This window comes from Pyrgilauda ruficollis, unplaced genomic scaffold, assembly GCF_017590135.1.
Source record: "Pyrgilauda ruficollis isolate IOZ18807 unplaced genomic scaffold, ASM1759013v1 scaffold16, whole genome shotgun sequence".
NCBI classification, from domain to species: domain Eukaryota; kingdom Metazoa; phylum Chordata; class Aves; order Passeriformes; family Passeridae; genus Pyrgilauda; species Pyrgilauda ruficollis.
This window is the reverse complement of record NW_024514764.1, coordinates 6,976,292-6,999,181: the sequence shown is the minus strand read 5'-3', so window position 1 is coordinate 6,999,181 and position 22,890 is coordinate 6,976,292. Positions and strand designations below refer to the sequence as shown.

The following is a 22,890-nucleotide window of genomic DNA, read 5'->3' as shown; positions in this document are numbered from 1 at the left end:
TCTTTTGTGTCACTGGGGCTTTTCCCTTCTTCCTGTTTGCCCTTCAGCTCGTTGCTGGCCTCCATTGGTATTCCGGCCAGCTCGGGCTTGAGCAAACATTTCTGTGCCATCGCGGCGGGGCTGGCCCGGCGGGGGAGCGGCAGAAGGCCGAGTTTCGGCATCTTTCCCCTGCTGCTTCTCCCGAAACATCCTTCAGAAAGGGAATTATGTGCAACCTGTCACCACAAGGGGCTTCTCCGGGAAAGCCTTGAGGCGCCCGTGGGTTTTCCAGGCTGCTTCCAAGGGAGGCGATCTGCTGCCGGCAGATGTGCACAAGGACCAGGAGTGTGGACACTTGCTGAATTTGCACCTTTCGCAGCAGCATCGTGTCACTGAGAGACAGCGGCTCATCAGACAAAACAGGTCTCTGGAAGTCTTTTGAATATATAGACATATATTCTTGGATATATATGAGGGCCAAAGCTTGCAGAATGACAGTACTTGATCTGCCCCCATCACTAAAGAGACACAGTGTGTGTCTGTCTCTCCTTGGCATTGCTTCACGTGGATAGATCCATCCTTACAAACCATGCATTAGAAGCTGTTAGCTTCAAATCTGTAATACCAACAGTTCCCTTAGGCTGATTCCTGGCAGTGCCCTCATCTCTGCAGTTTATGCATCCTACGCGAGATTTTAGGTAGAGATTTTCTTCCTTTCAAACCCTTGCAAATATCACTCTGCTGAAGCGTTATTATTATGTTGGTGAACATGTAGCATTATAATTGTCAGGTGTCACTTTGATATTTGGAATGGTTGGCATAGTAAAATTATTAATGAGAAATACATGTTTTGAAAGATATACATAGCATGATGTGTGAGCTATCATTGTGCTGTCTCTGCAAATGAAACTGTGTTCCAGCAATCAGAAAATTCTCAAAACAGTTTCTTTCTAAAGAATTACAGTGCACTACAGTAGTAGTATGTGCACTAAGGTTGCTGTAGATTATTAAATATGCTTGTAAAATAGAACTCTCTAGTGTATAAAAGACTAAATCCTATCCTGTACACCAGGTTTGAGATATAAAAACAGAGATTGAATTTTCTCGTTTGTTGCATGAGAGAAAGCACCACTGGATGTGTGACATCACTGACACCTTGTCCCTGGAACTGAAACGTGTCTTTGCCTTTCACCCTATCACAGTGCTTGGTGGGAGTTGATGAGTGCTGCAAAATCAAGGAAAAAATCCAAAGAGCAAGTGTATAGAAAGCCAAAAGTAGTAATCTCATCCTGCAATCATCCTTCCACTGCCCATTTAATTCCAATTAAGTGGAAATAATGCCACTGTTGAGTATAGCCACTGTTCTATTCCCTCACAGCATGTTTTGGACTAGTGCTGGTGTATATAGAAGACAACTTAATCTGGTAAAATTCACACAATATCTATTTGTAGGTGCAAATTTAAAGTTTCCAGCTCGCTTTACATTATTTTTTGGTTTAAAATAGTAAGGTAAGAAGAAGAAACAAACAAGAATTTCTAGACAGACGGGACTCATTTTTTATCACTGTTTCTCTGCCTTCCATTTTTTTTATGCTCTAACATAATGATATTCATTATAACAATGAATATATTGTGATTTGATTTTTCTGTGTGGCATAGTCTATGAACAGTGACTAAGTTAACATGATGCTGTGCTGCCCATCTGGTTCTGTCAGCTGAGGATGTGGATATGCTGGGATATAATCACTGACTGTGTGTGGAGGGAGTCCTTGTTTCTGACAGAATTGTAAATGTGGAGTTATGGAAATACGACCATTGTTAAATGCAGTGTAATTACAAATAACTGTTTTGACAGCACTGCTTACAGCATGAGAGGAAAGCTGCTCTGTGCCTAAAGAAGGTTGGGCACTATACTATACTTGAGGTGTTTGGCTTAAGTGTAGTCAGTGTGTTTAGTACAGTACAGAAAAAGGGTTTGGTCTCCAAAGTGAGTATTTATTCAAGAAAGGGAAGAGGGCAGTTTCCTAGGAAACTTTTTGATGTCTTTTCCTAATGCATATATTCTTCACGATCCTTACAAGTTTTTGAACTTAAGTTGCATTGTTTTTGGTGTTGGAAATTTTTATTTTGCTCTATCTTTTAACCCCAGAACTCTGTCATCTTTCATCACGTTGTTAAAACTGCTCATGTGTATAGCTCTGAATGAATTTGCAAGAACTGAGAATGCAGTACCACACAGACCACCCTTGCTGAGGCCAGTCCCAGGCTGAACTCTCAGGAAGGCTGAACTGCTGACAAGGTAGCTAAGAGCCCATAGTAATCCTCTGGCTTTTGCAATTTTATTTTATGAATGTAACTACTGGTCTTGCAGAAGAACTTTTTGTGAAGGTACAAACCAGTATGTAGCACATCCACAAATCCAGCAGCAGGTAACTGCTGCTCATCTGCAGTCCCCCTGCAGTAATCACCTGTGTGGAAGTGTTAATATTTCAATCAAAACAAGAGGAAATATGAAAACCTTTCATTTCTATGTGCTTGGCTCAAAGACTCCTTGTGGTGCTGGTGAAAAAAGATTTGAATTAATCTATTTCTTTTAGTGTTGCTCATTTTAATAGGCTTTGCTCTTCATGCTTGTTGTATTGTAATTCTGATTTAACAGCATTTATCAGTAGAAGATCACTGCAGGGCCTTTAATGATTATAGTTGTTCAAGCTGATAGTCTGAGACTATTAAATAAGGTCCAATTACTTCCCATTTATTTGTGTTGTTTTTTTCCCTCCAAGTAACAAAATGTAATCCTGAAGTTCATTGTTATTCTTTGTATTATATTCATCTAAATAGATTTTCTACCTAATTAAGGCTGAATACGTTTGTGCTAAACTGACTGTATTTTACAAGGATGTTTTCATTTGTGTGAGAGGGTGTCTCTGGTTTCTACCATCCATATTCTGATTATGTTTAATTTCTACAGCTGCCAGAGATCTATTGTGTGTCTCAGCAATTCACCCTGGGCTGCTCAAGATTGTTTAGATTGGAGTTGGAATAGGCATCCTCATGAATTTAGTTGGAATCTAGTTAATAACAAGTCACCAGGAAGCAATTTCACGTGTTTACTACTGCTCTGAAAGATATAAAATCTATATTGGCTGAATTCTGGATGAAAGAAATAGTGATGAAAGCTGAGGAATTCAGATTAACAGCATTATTTTTTTATGGGTTAGGTTATTGGGAGGGAAAGGTAAAAAAATAAAAATGAAAGTTTGGCTGGTAATGGGTATTCAGTGTGGTTATCATGTCCATAGTTTAAACATGGAAATTATTGAGCTTTACCCCTGTTCTTACTTTGTGTTATTTATTTACATACTATCTCTTTGGGGCACCTTTGTCAAATAATGAAGCAGTAAAATTTGGTGAGAAATAAAAACACAGAAGCTCTCACATTTTCCTTTCAGTATCAGAATAGCCATCAGGAAAAACAATCATGTAGATTTATCAGTTCTTGACCCCACCTGCTGAACTCCTGTTAAGAAGTTGTGTGGCATTAATTAGTGTCTGCTGCTGCTCAGTCTTTTCAACTGAGGGTTCTGTTCAAGGATCACAAAGTATAGACATTCTTATAAAAAGTCACTTAAATAATTTCCCTTGAAAGAAACTGACTTCCTTGTAAGCTCCTTCATGTTTGAACTCTTTGCTGTAAGATCCAGCTTCTCTAGGGGAGAAGCTATAGGAAAATAAACCTCCAGGGTTTTCCCGAGCTTTCTCAGGAGCTGCATTTTGCACTGTCAGGCCAGTCCTCCTTCACGTATTTCCTGGTTTTGTGGTGAATTCTGTTTAAAGATGTGGCTGTGCTGAAGTGGATCCAGGAGGCTCAGTAACGCTGGTTAATGTTGCAGGACAGATGCTCGAATGAAGGTCTTTTGAGGGCTTGTTTGCCTGGGAACTGAGCAATGTCTTGTATCATGCAGGGGTGGGTTCTCTGCCCACACCCAGGCAGAGCTAAAGCTGCTGCAAGGCAGAGGTGGGAACTATTAAAGTGTGCGTGTACACAGCCAGAAAACCTGCCCCAGCTCAGTGTTGTCACTGCCCCAGCCCAGCGAGTGTTGCTGTTCCTGGTGGTGAGTCCCTGGGAGGAACCCTTGCCAAAAGCAGGGCTTGTGCCTGAATCTGGAGTCCTAATGAGGTTCAGTGCCATTTGAAAGAGGACAAAATGTGTAAAGTGCGGGCAGTTACTGGTCATAAATCAAGTTCTGTTACAGACGTTTAATACATTTAGACTGGTCTGTGTTGTCAAAGTGCAAACTTCCCTGAGAAGTTTAAAGTAGCAGAAAACAAAAGTGGTCAGTTTTGGAAGGACTATGGATGTGTGCTTTCACAGCTCCCTCTAGCAGTATTCCAAACTTTTTAATAACCAGAACATCTGAAATTACTCTTGATATAAGGATGGCTTTTTGTACAGTTACTGTGCTAAGCTGGAACAAATGTGAAAATCTGATTGGTCTCTTGAGGGATGCAATATTATTTTACTCCCTAAACTAAATCACTCTGAAAGTAAGTCACATGTTAGCAAAAACCAGAAAAACTATTTTGAGGAAAGCAGCCAAAGTTTTGAAGCTGTTTTCGTTCTATTTCAAACCAGAGCATCTTCCCTTAGTGTATGTATGTAAAAAGGGATAAAAGCAACTTCTATTAATGATGTTTTTACGATGTTGTTTCTCATGTTTTGGATCACACTGCTGAAATTGGTGTTAAGGAAAAATAAAAATGGATGGCAACAGTTTTGGAAAGGAAGGAAAAAATAGTCCTCCAAACAATCACCAGTGCACATGTTCCACTGAGGGGTCCCCTGTGCACTTTGTGGTGGTCCATCTGTTTCTCTGCATTTTGAAATGATAAGTGTTGCAATAGTTTTGGGCTGGCTGTGCCTGTATCTGTTAGAGCTGAACCTGAAGGACTCCTGCTTTTTCAAGTGTCAGAATCCCCCTTTTAACCCAAATTATTGCTTTGTCTCATTTTCCTTTTACATAACAGAAAGCACTGTGTTTGAAGCAATTATATCTTTCATCATTGCCAGCTCGCAAGTCAATAAATCTATTTTCACCTTTTGCATCTCCCTCTCTAATGAAAAGCATAAAGTAACATAATATATTTCTCACAAAATGTTTCTCCTAAGTCTTCAGCCACTGACAATTAAAGTACAATGTACTTATTACAGCAAAACAGAAAAACATATGGAAAAATATAACTACATTAACATCTGCTGCCTTTCCTCCATCTGCTGTCTTTGGCCTCGCTTTTGTTCAAACCTGCCAAAAGTACTCATTTTCCAAGGGTCTCATGGCACATCAACCACATCTTCAATTAAAGTTCCCAATTTCTTGTTTGTTTTGATGGCACAATGGGATGTCTGCTCTGCATCCATGTGGCTGCATGAGGAGTTCAAGCAGAGCAGTGGTGGTTTCACAGTCTGAAAGATGTGAGTGTGGTAGGACAGGAGACAATGGGGTGACCACAGTGTAAAGTTTGTACTTCTGAATGCAAAAGGTTTTGATTTCAACTAAGAAACAGCCCACAAATGCACAAATACATGAGCAGAAGAAAAAATATTTAATTGTAGAGATGCCATCCCCTGACTCCTCTGGTAATTGGAAGGTCTCTTTACTGAAGTAATTAACAAGCACTACCAACTAATATGTCACAGCTGTGATTAATATTGAACAGAAACTTGTTTTAATTATCTTTTCATAGTTCTGTTTAAATTCTTCTCAGTCACAGGACAGGTAAAATAGATGGTCCTGTGAAAGCTGACTAGGTCTCTGAGGCTTTGACATGTGATGCAGGTTTTGAAGCTATTCCCCACCTCTGGGAGCTGTGAGCTGGTTGGATCCTGGACAGCCCAGCCCAGCAAAGCAGCAAGTGCCTGCCCCAGCTCTGGGGCCTCAGCTGTGTGTGATCCTGCATGACTGCCCAGGCATTGCATATTTTCACAGGAGGTCAATAACTGGGTGCTTTACTATGTGAAAGGAGGAAAAACATGTAGTTTTTTACAGTACAGGTGTTAGATTAATAGCTGCTCCTCAAGGCCAGCATGTGCAGTACTTTGTATTTAGAGGAAGATCTGTGTGTTTCATTGTTGCTCTGTGTATGCATGTGCATATTTCTGGTTTGTTTTGCTGTGTCTTTGAGGTACCAAGCTTTGCCAGAGGAAAAATATGAGAATATGTTCTCAGTACAAAAAGACAGCAAATCCTTCCGTGCTGGGGAGAAAATGAGTTGTCAGATAAACTGTAACTGTGAACATTTGCCATTCAGGGCTCGGTTGCACATGGTCCATCCATCTGTATAGTATTTATAGGACTTTGTTGATAAAGAAATTGTACAGTGAATAACTTTTCCTAAGAAGGGAGCATTTCCTTACTGTCAGGAGGAAGTGCTCTGCACAATGCAGTGAACACCTCTGGCAGATAAATGCAAGCTCCTATTGTGTGCCTTTGTGTGCTGAGTAGGGTTTTCTTTTAGGTTCTCTACAAAGCCAGTGCAGAAGGAGCCTTCCAGCAGCACTGTGCCTCGGCAGGTGTGTGGCAGGGGATGCTGGAGCAGTGCCTGCCTGCACGGTGTGGGCTCTTCCCTTGGCTTTGGTGCCTCGAGCTGGATCCCTCAGCCACTGTCTGTGTGCCTGTGTGTCTGCAGAGCTGGCACGCCCCTGTCTGCTGATGTTTGGGTCTCTGCTGATTTAAATGCACATTAGGTTCTCTCTCTGAAAGCAGATTTGAAATTGTCTAGTGCTAGCTTTTTGTGTATTGCAAAAATTACCAGTCCTATTGCCTAATCCAGGCTGTTGGCAGAGGAACTCACTTCCAGGGGCAGTGGGACACTCTGTGAGCTGTACCTAATGGCTTTGCAGCGTGTTCTGATCCTGCAGTGGGATGCCCCACTGAGAAAGGGCTGGCTTGTTGGAGGTTTCCTGTGCCCACTATTGGAGCCATGGTCTTTGTCTTTAACCTTCTGCCTCTAGCATGCAGGATACAGAAATGTACCTGAAAGAGTACAGGAGAATTTGTGACCTGGGTAGCCCCAAATGCATGTTTCTGCTTGAACATGCTTAGCTTGGATGCAAATATAGCTGACAGATGTGTCTTGCAAATATAGGCAAGCAAAACATGAAGAGAGGCAGTGTGCAGGTGTGTAAATTTACCTGGGGTCTGGCTGAACTGGTGTGGGTTGTACTTGCAAAAGCCTCTGAGAGTGTTAACAGGCTGTCATTAAAATCCATTTGTCATTACAGACAGCTGGGAAGTTCTTCCAAATTCTCTGTATTTCTGCTAGGTGCAGTGAGCAGCAGCAGCTGTTGCTGGGTCTGTAGCAGGTGACAGCAGCAATTTATTCCATGGTTTCCTCAGTAGATTGCAAAGTCTCTGCAGAAACCCAGGCCTTCACTCCTGAGATAGATGGGACTTTGAATTCAATCAAGCTCAGAGCACCTAAGCCCCAGACCCTCAATCACTGCAGATGAAGTGGCTAATACACCAAAGAGCATACATTGTGTCTGACAAACTTTAGCAAAACACACCAGAGGTGGAGTTTGGAGAATTGAAACCTGTGTGTTCAATAGGGAGCGGGATTTGGAGCAGAATTCAAATTCTCACAATACATAAAATGGCTCTGAGCTTAAAGTGTTATTTTTCATTAATGTTATAATACTATTTTTAACATCAATGGCAATCAGTATGCAATTGGCAGTGATCTCATGCACACTCCTGGGTACAGACTGTTCTTTTCTAGTTTTGGAATATTTGCTTGTTATTCCTGAACTGCATATTCAGAAGAGGCCCCACAGTCATTAAAACTCTCCCTGCCAGGGCTCTTGCCATTGAGCACTCAGCAGTTAACCTCTCCTTGTATCTTCTGAGAACCAGACAAAGTTAGGACAGAACATTTCTGCTTGTGACAATCCTTCTCTTAGGCCTGTGTTCTGTGATAGACATCAACAGTGTCACACTTCATCTTGAAAATAAGGTGCTGCAAAGTCTCCAGAGGTTTCTTTATAGCATCTTCCAGTACCTGAAGCAGCTACAAGAGAACTGGAGAGGGACTTTGAGCAAGGGCATGGAGTGATTGGACGAGAGGGGATGGCTTTACAGAGGTTAGGACTCCAGGGAAGGCACAGGTGAAGTATGTGCTCTTCAGTGACATGTGTTGTGTGTGACACCTGTAATAAATTTAATAAGTAATCTCTGAAATGAGTTGATTTTGGATGTAGCCTCTTCTGGTCTATGCCTAGAGGGAACTGCTCTGTTGCAAAGACCAAAATGGTGCTTTCAATAGCAGTGTTAGGTGTTGGTTTGAAAACACTGCTTTCATCTTTGGCTGTGGACACATACAGGCTGTATTAATGGGCTAATGCTTCTCATTTTGTCCTGGTATAGCCTTCCATTTTTTCAGTGATTTGCAAGCACAGAGATAGGGAGGTGCTGCTAACAAATAGCTTGATAAAAGTTGAAATAAATGATGATTCAGACAGTGAACCTGTTGATGTATGTCACATGGTACTGTCAGAACTGGGATTGCCTGTTACAAGCTCATCTCTCTGTGAGATGACTCTGCCCTGTCTTGAATGTCTTAGACATCCATGACGAATAAAATCTGCAATTAATCCAGCACTGTAAAAATAAAGTATTGCAGAGCAAGTAAAACCCATCTTTGTGTAGCCAGCTGAACACCTGATGTGCTGCTTTTTGCTTGTAGCCCTGAACTTCACAAATGAGCCCAGCTTACTGTCAGCAGCTGCTGCTGTTCTAAGCTGGGAGTGCTGAGTTTCATTTCCTCTGCACTGCAAACATTCTGCTCTCACGTGTGGAGCCTATCTTGAAATCATTGTGCTGTAAAAATCACGCTTGGCTTTGGTGAAAGCAATCAAGAGAGAAATGCAGATCAAAGGTGGGTGGAGATTTCAGGTTTTGTGGCATTTAACACTTGCACCAACAGGTGTGAGACTGCACGAGGCTGGATTTGACTTTCCAGCTGGGGTATTTGTTACGTGTTTTATGTTTCAGTGTTATCTACAGCTCTTGGTTTTACACTTGTTGTACAGACCCTGCTTTATTTTTAGTCCCTGCTCCTCCCAAAGCGATGTCCCTGCAGACATTGGGTGTGCCACACCTGTGTGGTGGGAGTTTTTGTGGTGTTCACTGTCCCTGCAGGCAGGGAAGAGCTGTGGCCCAGCTTCATTTTGTGTCTGCCTTGGAAGCATTTCGAATTATTTTGTTTATTTCAGATTCCAGCATGCGGACTTGGAGAAACATTTCCCAGAGGGGGAAAAGCACTTGAAAGAAGAAAATGGTTTAAAGAGGTGAACCATACACCAATAATCTGCTGTTTGCTTTGCCCTTTCTCCTGAGGTTTCATCCCAGCCCTGTGCTCTGTCCCGTGGTGGGATCACTGCTGCAGTGCCCAGACCTGCAGCCCCAGGGCAGCTGCACAGCTTGTCCAGCACTCCTGCTGCAGGGCTGGCAAACTGGGGAGCAAAGATTCCCATTGAAACATCACCTAGGTGTAGTGCCAGATGCTGTGTGAAACAAGAACGTGCCCACACCTCTCATGTTTTGGCACTTTGTCATGCTGCAGAGAGGTTTGGAAGGAGCAGGAGGGCGGAGTGTGGGCAGGGCTCTGCGCTCCCAGGACATGGGAGGTGTGTGCCCTTGCTCTGGTGCAGGCCAGGGTCTCCTTTGTGGGTAATAAAAACCACTGTGAAGAACCAATAGCAAATCTCCTCCCCCTTCATTTCCCTTTTATCAAAATATATTTGCTTTACAGATTAGGATTTTTTTTTTTTAATTTGAAGATGAAAATCATTTAGCAAGAGTCAGCCTGTGAGAGAGAATGTTGCCAAGATACGTAGAAATATCCTGTTGTGGCATTGCCTTGGAGACCTTAGAAAAGGTTTATTGAAGAAGACAGAGTTGGTTTTTTTCTTGGAAGACTCATTGAAGATACAGGACAAGTGGTGGGAGCTGGGCTCTGAAAGTAATTTCTTTATTTTAGTTTGGTCATTCCTGGGAATGAAGGCTGCCTTGAAATACTGCCTATGACCTTATGGCCCTCTGCAGCTCCCTGAGTGGAGGCTGCAGCCAGGGCAGGGTTGGTCCTGTCTCCCAGGTAACGTGGCAGGACAAGAGGAAGTGACCTCAAGTTGTGCCAGGGAAGCTTTAGATTGGATATTAGGAAAAATTTATTCATGGTAAGTGTTGTTAGGCACTGGAACAGGCTGCCCAGGGAAGGGGTGGGGGTCAGCATCCCTGGAGGGATTTAAAAGCTGTGTAGATGTGGCACTAGAAGACATGGTTTAGTGGTGGACTTGGGTGCTGGATTAATGGTTGGGCTTCATGAGCCTGAAAGTCTTCTTCTATTTAAATGAACCTGTGTTTCTGTATAAATGCTATTCTTTTCCTTAAAGTAAGTCTGAGAAAATAAATTTATTTCATGTTTCACTTAAACGTTAGAATTCTAATAAAAAACAAACAAACATTTCTCCCCAAACTAGAAGTATTTTGTTTGTTTGAAAAGTGTTTGGATTTTGGTTTGTGAGTTGTTGTCTGGTGTTGGGGTTTTTTTTTAAACTCCTTTGCATTCATCTGTGTCTGACATTTTCATGGAGAGAGAATCACTTTATTCACTCACTAAACAACTTCTTCTAATGAATAAACTATTCAAACATTTCCCATTGCCGAGCTTCAGAGGTCAAACTGATACTGACTCCCTGCATGGCCTGGGATAAGTCATTATCTCTCCTTTCTCTGCAAACCCTGACTGTTAAATAGTTCCTCACAAAAGAGGTGTGAGAAACAATTAGCTCATGCTGATAAAATGTTTTGAATATGAAATGTGGTTGATAGGTGCTAAAAGATGCTCCCATCAGTCATCATTAGTGATGCTGTCATTTCCTAGTCTCTGATTTTTGGTTATGTGTTCCATAAGTGGAAAGGAAACAGGACAGACTCAAAAAGTCTATCAATATTTTTACTCCTATCTTTAGATGTTTTAATAACCATTCATCATTGATTTTATCTGCTACTGTTCACTTTTGCAAACAGAGATATTTCCATGTCCACATATCTAAAAACTGTGTCCCCCCCAAGTTTCCACAGCTGGAGCAAAGGCAGCTCAGCCTCACTCATCCTTGATGCAGACAAATATTTAACATGGTCTATTCCTTTTCCTTATATGATAGATTTTGCATGTTGCAAAGTTATGGGCTGTGTATTTATCTAAGAGCATCAAGAGGAGGAACATGATGGGTAAGAGCTGACACCTGAGCCTGACTCTGACCTTCCCAGGGAGGGTTCAAATGTGTGGGAGCTCAAAATTGGGAGGGATTTGTTTTGTGGCAAAGTTACTTCACTGAAAGACAGCTCAGGCTGTAGTCATGTGGTGCTTTTTGCAGAGCGATGAGGCAGTTCTGGGATACAAACTGTGATGGTTAATCACAAGGAGTGAAGGAAAGCATTGAAGGACCTGCTTTTGCTCCTTTGAAACCTGTGTCTGTTTTCTCATGGATATTTAATGGTGTCAGGGTGAAATGTCTGGTTAATCACTGCTCAGAAACCTGTGTAAAACCTCCCTGCTCCATCTGAGATAGGGCTTGGACTCTGGCCCAGAGAAGAAGAGAAGCCAGTGCAGGTGACTTGGGCACCCCAGAGGCCTCTCAGCTTCGGTCTGCTGCAAACCCCAACACAGGGGTGTTTTTCTGCAGTATGCTGGATTGTAATTGATCTATGTTTTCATGTAAGAAATGCTTGTAATGCATGGGATGTGACTGTTTAGTAAGATGAGTGTAATTTTTCTCCCCATTTATAGGATGGCTATTTTTCCCACCGACCGAAAGAGAAAATGCGAACAGACAGCAATAATGAAAATTCGGTCCCCAAGGACTTTGAAACTATTGATAACAGTAACTTTGCTCCCAGGACTCAGAGACAAAAACACCAGTCTGAGCTGGTAAAAAAACCCCTTAGCAAACAAAAGGAGCACTTGAGAAAGAAACTGGAAGAGGAAAAGATGAAGGAGAACTTGCTGCTGGGGAAGAACTCCAACGAGGTGGTGCAGTTCAGCGATCACCTGGGAAAAAACAGCAGCAGCAACAACCTGAAGGAGATTGACAGATTTCCCACAGAGCATCTTTTAAAAAAGCTTGAGATCAGTGCCCCTGAACTGAAATACGACCAGCCACCCAAGTGTGAGGTGACAGGCAAGGAGGCAATCTCGGCCATGTCCCGTGCCAAGTCCCAGCAGTGTCGCCAGGAGATCGCGGACGTTTACTGCCAGCACAAGATTGGGAAGCTGATGCCAGAGCAGGTGACACGCTTCTGTGCCCTGGAGGGTAAGTTGGGAGATGGAGAAGTAAAACACTGTCTTGGGGGAAGCATTCTGTGTAATTGGAATGGCCTTCTGATGACAGAAATGGCTTTATTGCAGGAATGTGTAATGGACTTGGCCCATGAAAACAAGGGAGGCTTTGAATTCCCTTTGAACAAGGGAATAATATGGATGTCACAAGATCCCTGGTGGATTCCTGTAGAATTCACTTCCACCAGATTTTTATTGCACAGTGTGATCTAGGTATTCAGCTGCTACTCCTGTTTCTTTTAGTTCTTAATCTACAGACACAGAGAAGAATGGTCAAAATCTTGCCATGCTGTGCAGGAGTTATGTGCTTTTTGGTAATCAGGGAACAGCCATTCAGTGAAACAGTGAATTTTGGAGCTTTATGCTAACCAATACATGAGTGGCATTGCTGTTACGGCTGTTATGACTATTTTTCTGTCACAGTGGAGTCCTAAGCATTTTGATAACCCAGGTAATTATCAGAAGTATAAAAAAAAAATTCCAAAAGCACAGGGAAAAATCCAATTTTGGGGCTAACTTCTATTTTTAATGTTCTTGAATCAGCAAAAGTTATTTTCAAAATCCCTGCTGGAAAGTCTGCTACCTCTGCTGGCCTAAGCCAAGCTTTGATTGCTGCTTTGGTTTCTCCATGTCCTCAGATCATGAGCTACCTCTCAGTTTGCTGTCAGTTTGCATGTCTGAGCTGACCTTTTTCTACTTTTCAAAAAGTGCTTCATGTGCCGCTGTTCATCCAGCTATAAAATCTCCATAGAGTAAAATGCCTTTAAAAAAAAAATAGCATTGATCAGTTGACCAAAGTGGGTATTGATCAAGGAGCACATTACCCACAGCAGCATTTGTTTATACAACAGTCCAGAGTCCCAACACTGTAACTGGCCATGCATGGATGTGCCATGTCTTTGTCCAAGCTGAAAGTGCAGAGAGGATTTATAAACTAGAGAATAGGTCTTGCTTTGAGACTGTAGAATAGACATGGGCATCCATGGGAACCAGGGGATATTTAGTTCCTTTCATTGGGAACATCCTCTAATGGCTTGTTTACTGCACCATCACAAAGCAGTGGTTACTGCAGGGTGATTTCAGTATGGTAGAGAGAAAGATAGCATTGCTATTACAGAGATTATGAAATTAAATTCCCTGTACAGACAGGGAAAAAGAGGAGCTGCCCCAGAGAATGTATCCAAAAAAGCACATCTGCCTGTAACAAGATTCTTAGGCTTTTAATTTAGATGGTGCATCTTATCAGGACGAATGGTCTGAGCACCCCCATTCCCCACCCCAGTGCATCTGTGACTGTTTTGTTTTGGTTTTTTACCACATCTCTTTTGGTGTTTTTTCTCCCTTTCTTATCATGGTAATACTCCAAATTGTTAAGCTGGGTGGGCAGACACTGGAGACAATAAATGGAGCAGGCAGAACACATGATGTTCAGTGGGAAGAAGGGAAGAGGCAGCACAAGTTGAAGGGAAGACAAGAGAACAGTAGAAAGTTAAAAATGGAGCAAAAGCAGACATCAGTAACAGGATGAACATCAGTGAGAACCCCTGGGCACCTCTGAGGTGCCACTATTGGAACCCACTGTGATGTCCTTACTATTCCTTCCCTTTTCTTCCCCCTTCTTCCCCAAGGGCAGGGCAGTCAGCTGTGGTCTGTGAGAAAGCTGAGGGAGGCTAGCACCTTGCCAACACTGCCCTACACTTTTGGGATCTAAGAAGATATTCTTAGTAATGGGACCAGTGCTATAAATCTTGTGTAGGTAAATGTATCCCATATACAAATATGCAAGTGATACCCTGGCCAGAGCTGGAAGGTATTGTCATTAGTGTGGGCAGACACTGCAACTGTGCAATTTTGCACACACCTATGGCTCCATGCCTGCTTGTAATCTGTCTCCCAGGGGTGCAGGGTGACTTTCCAGAAGTTTTAAACAACTGCTGTCCTTAAAAACATGTTTCTCAAGAAAAATTTACTGCGGCTTTTCTAAATACAGGATTTATCTCTTGTGACCTGCAGTCAGGATAATAATGTGGTCTTAGAACCAAGAACAGTGTCACATTTTACACTTGAAGCCTTTCAGCATATACGTACATAGCATGTTGGTATAAATGCTTCCATTGTAATGTCAGAGTGAAATTCTCAGGAAAACTGGGAGCTACAAATATGTCTAGAAAAATGATGAAAATGTCCAAATGTGATTAATTTAGGAAAAACTCGTGGTATGGATATATACTGCATTTAAAAAAATTAGGTGTAAAAAGGTTGTGTCTAAAATTTTTAGGTTTGCTGAGCTAGAGTTTCATTTAGTTTTTTATTTGAAGTGGTGACACTTGTTTAAAAAGAATAATTGAGAGAGATGTTAGCCTAGCCAGATGGATATATGTGGAAAATGTTGACTTTTCTTTGCCTCAAGGTTATTTCCTCCTGTCTATGCTGACAGCTGAAGTTAACCACTTCAACTGCCAGATTTCCTTGGCAGAAAATCTGGACATCCTGTGTTCCATACAAGGTTGCTTTAGAGCAGATTTGGGAGCTTTGCTGTGGAGCAGTGGTAATGCAGCAGCATATGGAATGGACACGAGCTGCTAATGCAGGAAGCACCAATGCACAAGAAGATTGGGTCACCAAACTTATGGAGGAGATCCAGACCTTGAAGTCATTTCCCAAATGTTTGAATACAGAATTATCAAGACAGACATGGGGGAGCCCCAAAATTGAAAGCACCCAGTGCCTACTGGAAGGCCTTTATGTATATAATTTGGTAGATCCCTTGAATTTTATAGGCCCGTTAAAGATCCACTGTCTTAGTGTGTTGTGGTCCCATATCTCTCCTCCCACTCCTCCCATACTGCTCTTCTTCACTCACAGAGTGACTCCATCCCTCGTGAAAGGTGACTTCATCAACTCTGCTGGTCCTTGAAAGGAATTGAGCTTGATTACAGGAGAGTTTGTGAAGTACTGGATGTCAGCTTTTGGGGATGTAAGACACCCCATTGGTAGGATTGCTGGTAGGGGGAGATGTGGGTAGAGGCACTTCATGTTTTAAAAAAGCAATCTGGTGTTTTTCAGCAGCAGTCAGACATCTGGGGTCTGAGTCTGTGTGTTCAGCATGTGAGTGTTGTTCCCATCAGTTTGGTTTGAACAAAGGTTTCCTGTCTGTTTTCAGCAAAACTGTGAAGTATAAATATTTATGCGTTGGAGCAGCACATTCATCCATTATCCCAACATATAAACGTGTTCCCAGTGCTGTGGTTTCCATTGAGATGTCATCCAGCGTTTAATCCCCTTGGATCTTGTCTCAGCTGATCAAAACCATGACGCTGCTAAGTGTAGCTATCAATCATGGGCAGGATTCCATCCAGCTGGATTGTCATAAATGTTAAGTGATACATTCACTCCAGTGGTTATCAACGAGAACAGGGTCATGCAAGCTGTTACTTTTTAAAGTGTGCTATTGTTTCCAAAGGCAACAGGCAAAGGAAGTTGATTGTAAGGCTCTTCAGTGATAGAAGGAAGGATTGTTAAAATCAAGAGCATGATGTCCCCTATCTGACGTGCAATGTTATTTCCGTGAGGGCTGCAGTCCCTCAAAGGCCATTTCTGCTGGAGCAGTAGAACAGGACATGTCACCTTCCCCAGTCACCTGGCTTGCAGGGCAGGTGAGCTGGCATTTCCCTGCAAGCTGATCCTAAAAACACAGCACAAATGCTGTGGCACAGGAGATTGGTGTCGAAGGCTTTAGGTGCAGCCTCACCCAGTCATGGCTGAGAGCAGGGCAAGGGGCAGCTTGCAAGTCTCCCTTGGCTCAGAAGGGAATGTTTGGCCTTGTAGAAGTGTGTTTTGGGGAAAATGCGTTCAGTAAATGTGAGACGGGAAGTGTAGGCTCAGCACAAGGTTAGATGAGGAAATAGCAAATCCAGACCTGTGCAGGTTGAGAAGGTACCTGCAGACAACCTTTGGGGAGTTCCTTTTGTCTCAGGAGACATGATACAGGGATCAGCAACCTGTGGACAATGTGGCAGATGTTTCCTTGCTGGGGCCATCTCTGGCCTAGTCCTGTACAGACCCTGATTCTCCTGCTGGGACAGGCTCCCTTCTGCTCACCAAAGCTGTGGGTGCATGGGGACCAGCTGCCTCCTTTCTTTGTCCATCATCATGCATGGTCCTCCTCTTGTGCAGAGGCACTGGGAAGAAGCAGAAGTTTAAATGAGAATTCTTGCCTCTAAAATACCCATTACTCTGCACCTAGATAAAATCCCCTTGAAGAAAGCACAAGTGAGCTGATCTGTGCCACGTTACCCGCCACAGATCCATTATTACTGTGGGCAGGAGCACAGTCCTCGAATGGCCACTGTGACCCTGCCCCTGCCCAGCAGCAATGGGCAGCACTGCAGCTGCAGTTACACCACTCCACATTTCAACATGATATTGAACTTGTGATTTCTACTTCCTGTCCCCCTGAGGTGAAAAAAAGCCTAGCTGCTGAGCAGTGGCTGGATTCAGTCCCTGAGTTCTCTGGTTTTCACTTCCATGTGATCATGGCAGTTTCCAGCTCTGCACCCCTTGCCTTGCAGAGTTGCTGGATGGACACAGAGCACAATTCCTGCTTGGTCACTGCCACCAGGTCAGGAGTCATCACAGGCGCAGCCCCAGGTGGTATCTGCACCAGGCCTCCTCTGGGCCAGCTTCTCTCAGCTGCCATATCCCCAGGGCAGACTCTGGCCTAATCCTTACCATTAATTACACAGCTGGCTTTATTCTTGGCCCAGATCTATGGCCCTAGATAGATCAAAGTACATAGCAGAGTTTTTTGAGAAGTGTTTTCTAAGATGTAGTTCTAGCAAATGAGAAGTCCCCAGGAAAGCAGAGAGCCTCAATTGATCCTGATTTATTTCCCATGGGTATTTTCATTGTCTTTTGTTAGTTTTTAAATCAAACAGGTTTTCCGCTACCTTCATCCTTGTGGGGTAAACCCAACTTGCAATAAAGTAGGAAAATAATCAAGCTTCCCTCATTCCAAATAATTTATCATCACTGAACGAGCTTTTTGCAGATCAGACTGCCTTCTCCCTGGTTCCTTATTGATAATGCTGCTCTGGCACACTGAAGCAAGTGCTTTTAGCTTCTTAGAGGCTGCTGGGAAGAAAATTTTCCATTTTATTTAAGAAACACAACCTTTTTGTTTTCAAACTGAGAGAAAAGGGCTCTGGAGCTCTGCTTACTGAACAACACACAGGTAGTAGCAATCTGAATGTCCATAATGTTTTTATCTGATGACTTCAAAGCACTCAGCAGAAAGAGATGTGATTCACAGGAATGGAGAGGAGAAGCCACAAGATGCCAAATACTTTTGGGGTGGAGCAGAGCTGTTCTTCAAGGCATGGAAATTTGAGCATCCTGTACAGAATTTTAAAATAATGTAATGAAGCAAATAGAGAATTTCATCTGCTCAATATGCATGTATGCACACAGTGACATATAAATGTGTGGTTTGTTTAGCTTTTAACATTTTGGCAGTGCATTTTTGGACTCACTGGGTTTGATCTACAGATCATTGAACCCCAGATTTGTCTTTTTCTGCTGGTTTCAGGATTCCAAATTATATTGGCTGCTGCTGCTTTCCTGTGTGTTAATCTGTTAGTGTGACAGAATCACTGTGGTGAGCTATACACAGTTTAAGGAGCATGTAAGAGCCACTGCACATGGAGACCAGACAGCATTTTAATTTGCTACACCACAGATGACTCTGGTTGCAGTAAATTTACTGTGAGTAGACTAATTGCAAAATAACCCTAATTGAGTAGTTATCAGCAAACAACATCCTGTGGAACAAAACTGCTTACAATTAATAGCATTTAAGCCATGCACTGGTATTCTGCAGAATGCTGAGATGTAATTACACCGTGTACAGAGATTGTGTTCTGTTCTGGAAACCATGTTTCCAGCACTGCTTTCATTATAAAGGGCCGTTTCAAGATTCAGTACTTGCATTTTAGGCTAAATGAATTTATGAAATAAGTGATGTGTCTCTCCCCTTAACATGTGTGAAGCAGAACCAACTCTAATAAAACCAGTGAAGCTGTGGCACTGTCAGGAGAAAAATGAGTGGTGCTACTGTCTGGTCACGTTTCTCCACGTTAGGCCTGTCTGATCACCTCTGGGTCTGGGGGCTGCAGAATTGGTCCCCAAGAGCAGACCTGCAGAAATCATCTGGCACGTGGCATCTCAAGGAAATGCTGGGAGCAATACATGACACAAGGAGCGAGGGGCAGAAGGGATGGAAAATTTATGGTCAGCAGTCCTAGTTCTCACCAAGGCTCTGTTTTGGAAAATGTTATCATTTTATGGAGCATTAAAGGGGGAGCGTGGGCAAGCGTGGGAGAGGATAATGGCTGAGTATGTCCTTGCTGCAAACCTCCTGGGAAGAGAGCGTGAGGGTAGCAGAAGCTCAGTGAATATTTTGATAAAGATTACTGTGTATGTACAGAGATGAAAGAAAAGTACTTAAATGATCGTTAGTGCTTCCCAGTGATCCTGAAATGTGTGGACAGTGTTGGTGGGGAAAGTCAAATACAACTGTGGCTAAAGAAAATTGTTCATATGAGGTATGAGCTGGGGGGAGTGGGGAGAAGAATCAGAATGACCAAGAAACCCAAACCAAAACAAAAGCACCAAACCCAACCTCCCCCTGTACAAGGAAAATTTGAGTCCTACTCTTTTTCATAGGTAATGTCTTTCATATAAAATGGTTGGTGGACCTCTGGAGTGGACCCATTATGATGATTTTAGTGGACAAACTCTGAAGAGGAAACATGGCATCTAATTATCTTAATTTTATTCAATGCTAAGCAAGCAGCTGTGTACATTAGTACTGGACTGAGCTTCAGTTAAGCTTCAGTGTTATTCTTTCCTAATTTGACATTCCAACCATAACAAAACTGTGTCAGGGTGTCAGTGTAACATGCTAATTGTAAGCAGGCAGCTTTTAGATTTGCTTTTTGTTTTAAGCCTAAAATGCCACCAAGGACAAAGGGGCACAGATTCAGCTCTGTCTTTCTAACCACTGCACTTCTCCAAGTACCATTACTTAGCAAATACTCAGTTTTCATGGGAATCTGCAGCTGATGAACTATTATTTTGAGAATGGGGAAATGTTATGTTTCAGAAATGCCATGCTAGCTGCAGCTCGAGGCTGGCATAGTTCAGTTTCAAGCCAGTGGCACTGAGTGTATTACTTTTAAAATAATTGGGCGGGAAAGTATTGACATTTAATTTCTTCCTCCTGAGCCAAGGCAAAGAATTTTTCTGTTTTGTGGCTTCTTGAAACAATGCCTTGAATATATACAGAGTTTGTTACTGTATTAAAAATGTAATTAAAGGGAATGCACCCTGTTTCAGGAAGGTTTTTAAAAGGGTACATTTGTTTGATGTATTTCGGGAGTCACTGAGCTTTATGAGATCACTGGTTTGTAATGGCTTCCCTTGGAAATGAGGAAGAGTTTTTTAAGAGATCCAACTCTGAATTAAAATGCCAGCAATCCAGGCAGGAAGCCAATCTTACAGGACATTATTATTGCCATTTTAAGATTCCAAACCATAATTTGTTTCTGTTGCAAATATTTCTTATGCAGAAGGTAGTTTTAAAACATCCATCTTTTTTCTCCGTGGGTAATCATGACTTCCATAGAAAAACTGAATGACAAGAATCTGTAGCTGAGCAACCTTGAAAAAGATTTTGAAATTGCTCATTGTATATTTAGTCTTCCAAGTAAATGCTTGTCTTTGATAGTTTGAGAGCGTGTTAGAAGTGAATAGCCCTGATTCACTGCTCACACTATTTTAATATCCAGCTACCTCACTGATTTATCACTTAGTAGTGTCAAATAAGTTACTCCTGATTGGCACCTTTGTAAGGAGGAACAGAGCACTCCCATCTCTCAGTCCCAGCTGCTGTCACCAACAGGCTCAGCTGAATGCACAGTAAAGTCTGACGCATTTTACAGTTTTACTATAAAATAAGATATTATTTTAAAGTTCTGGCCCTACTGAAAGGCCCATGGCAAAAGTCCATAATTTTTCCTCTCTAGCTTTCTCACCAGCCCCCAGGGAGGCCAAAGAATTTTTCAGTTCTTTCTTTTAGGGCTTGCAGCAAGCTGAATGGTCTCTATCAACTCTTGTGTTCAGTGCTCACCCATTTGTCCTCATCCACAGATGTTACTGTAAAAATGGTGGAAGATTTAAGCCAAAGAGCAAAATTATTCTGGAGCAAAATCATTGTCTAGTAACTCAAACTCTGTGGTCTCTGGAAAATAATTTGAATAGCAATTGTATGTTCTTTCAAATTGTGAAAATTGTAGGATTTCTTCTGATGGCCTGGATTGCATGTTGCCTTTTAAAGCAGAACCCTGTGCCTGAGAGCACTGTCCAAACACTCCCTGAACTCTGTCAGCCTGGGAGCCCTGACCGCCTCCCTGGGAGCCTGGTCCAGTGCCCAGCCACCCTCTGGGTGAAGAACCTTTTCCTAATATCCAACCTAAACCTCCCCCAATAGTCTGCAACAGTTGTAGGTCCTGTCATAGAGCATCTCAAAAAAAGCTGTCAGTCAAAATGATCTTTTTCTGCAAATCTCATTGGAAACCTCTCTACTCAGCTGAAGTTCAGGTCAGCCCCCGGTGTAAATAGAATATAATGGTTTATATAATTCTCTTTGTTGCAAGGTGATTGTGTCTCTTTTGTGGAGACTTTCTTGCCCATACTAATGAAAGTGTTTTGTTGAAGTCTTGATTAATTTCTGTAACTCATTACAAGTTGTAAGAGAAACACTTTGCTGGTGAGAATGCACCTTTGTTGGTGACTGGCTGTGAACAGCAGCTTAAGCAGTCTGGCTGCTTACTCACCTGTGGTTTTAATTTTAAATGGAGGGTTCCAGGCAGCCCTGGAATATTGCTGTGCAGTGGAGCATTGCAATCCCTGCTACTCTCAGGCTGAAAGCTCTGTGTGTGTTACTGCTGCATAATCGTGTGCAGCTCAGCTGTAGTATGACTAAACAGAACCATACATTTTCATGTTCTTCATCTATTTCTGGGCTGTGATTCATTCTGGGCAATTTAGTGAATAGTAGAGAGGAAAAGGGAAGTTCAAATGAGAAATTTACTGCAATATGTTTTACCCATTTGTACTTTCTCTTCTGCATGGGACTGAGGTGTAGCTGCCCTGGAAGAATTTCCCTGTGACAATGTGCAGATTTGAGGATCTATCCCCAGGTCACTCTCTCTGTCTGTGACAGTCACTTTCTTTGGTCATTTATTCAAAAGCATGTGAGGAATATACCCCCTTACAGAAGAGAAAGCTGGACAGGAGCCAGCCTGGCTCATTTGGCCACCTTGTCAGAGAAACAAATGGCTAAGGAGAGGTGTGTTTGAGATAAATTGTGAGGAGAGCTGCCAAGAGACATTGTGGACATGTTATACATTCTGTATAACACACACTGGACTTGCCAAGCCAGAGCAGAGGGAGGCTACACAGAGCTGATGTGGTCTTGTAAACAAATCTATAATTTTCTGCCAGGAGGTGATCACAAACCCAAGCTTCCTGTGAAGTGTTCAAAGCAAAGTGGGCTACAGGTGTAACTGATGTAACAAAGTAGCTGTGCTGACCCCTCTTCAGTGATGTCTTACTTCAGTACATTTATTCTATAACCTTTATCAGTGAACCATAAAATGTCTCTATGCACTTCTATCACCAAAATTTTAAATTCACTTAGAAATAAACAAAACAATTTTGTTCTTATAGGAGCACGCAAAGGTAAAGAGGTAGGGATTCTTGCCTTACCAGTCTGTGGAAGTTTATAGTCCAAAGCAAAGCCCATCCAGCATTTGGGAATAAGAACAGTTGTAGGCAGTTCTGATTCTGAAAATGTTCTACCTAGCAGATGCCTGAAAAGCAAATGAGAAAATCACTTCTGACAGGCTCATGAGGAATATTACAAGGAAGCTTCAGACATCTCTGGCATTCTTAACCTGGTCATCAAAAAGGAAATCTTAGTAAGAAATCCTACTAGATTCAGCTCCATCATTTACAAGTGAAAAGGCTGCAGTTAGCACACAAGCTCACTCATTTTGATTTCTCTCAATCATTTCTGGCCATTTGTAGACATAATTTGCCAAACATGCAAACATTTGTGTTGTCATGGCATGTGCTTTACATTGCTGCAGCCTGCAAAATTTTAGGAAATAAATCATGGATGTTAGGGGGCCCCTAATGTGCAAACTTGAAATCACTCAGAAAATTCTACTGAGATCCATTCAAGCAGAAGGATCACTTCAAGGAGAAGAAAAAGGAAAGATGCAATGTGGTTGCTCTAGAAGTTATTAAAGAGCTCTAAACTAAGGAGGAACAGCAGGAATATGCTCCATTACACCATATCATGGGCCAACCAAATAAGCACTAATAGAAGTTAAGTGCTAGACTTAATACTGGGGAAACTTGGGTTTTGTTCTTTGATGTGGCACAGGC

The 22,890-nt window shown here is 42.3% G+C and overlaps 1 protein-coding gene across 1 annotated transcript in view; it reads left to right on the top strand.

Annotated features, from left to right (window-relative positions):
• Positions 1–22,890, top strand: part of XYLT1 (xylosyltransferase 1) — a 176,962-nt gene that overhangs the window by 74,629 nt on the left and 79,443 nt on the right. The window contains exon 2 of the mRNA XM_041462661.1: positions 11,830–12,352. Within this exon, the coding sequence (XP_041318595.1) occupies positions 11,830–12,352 (523 nt within the window). The remainder of the gene's footprint in view (positions 1–11,829; positions 12,353–22,890) is intronic.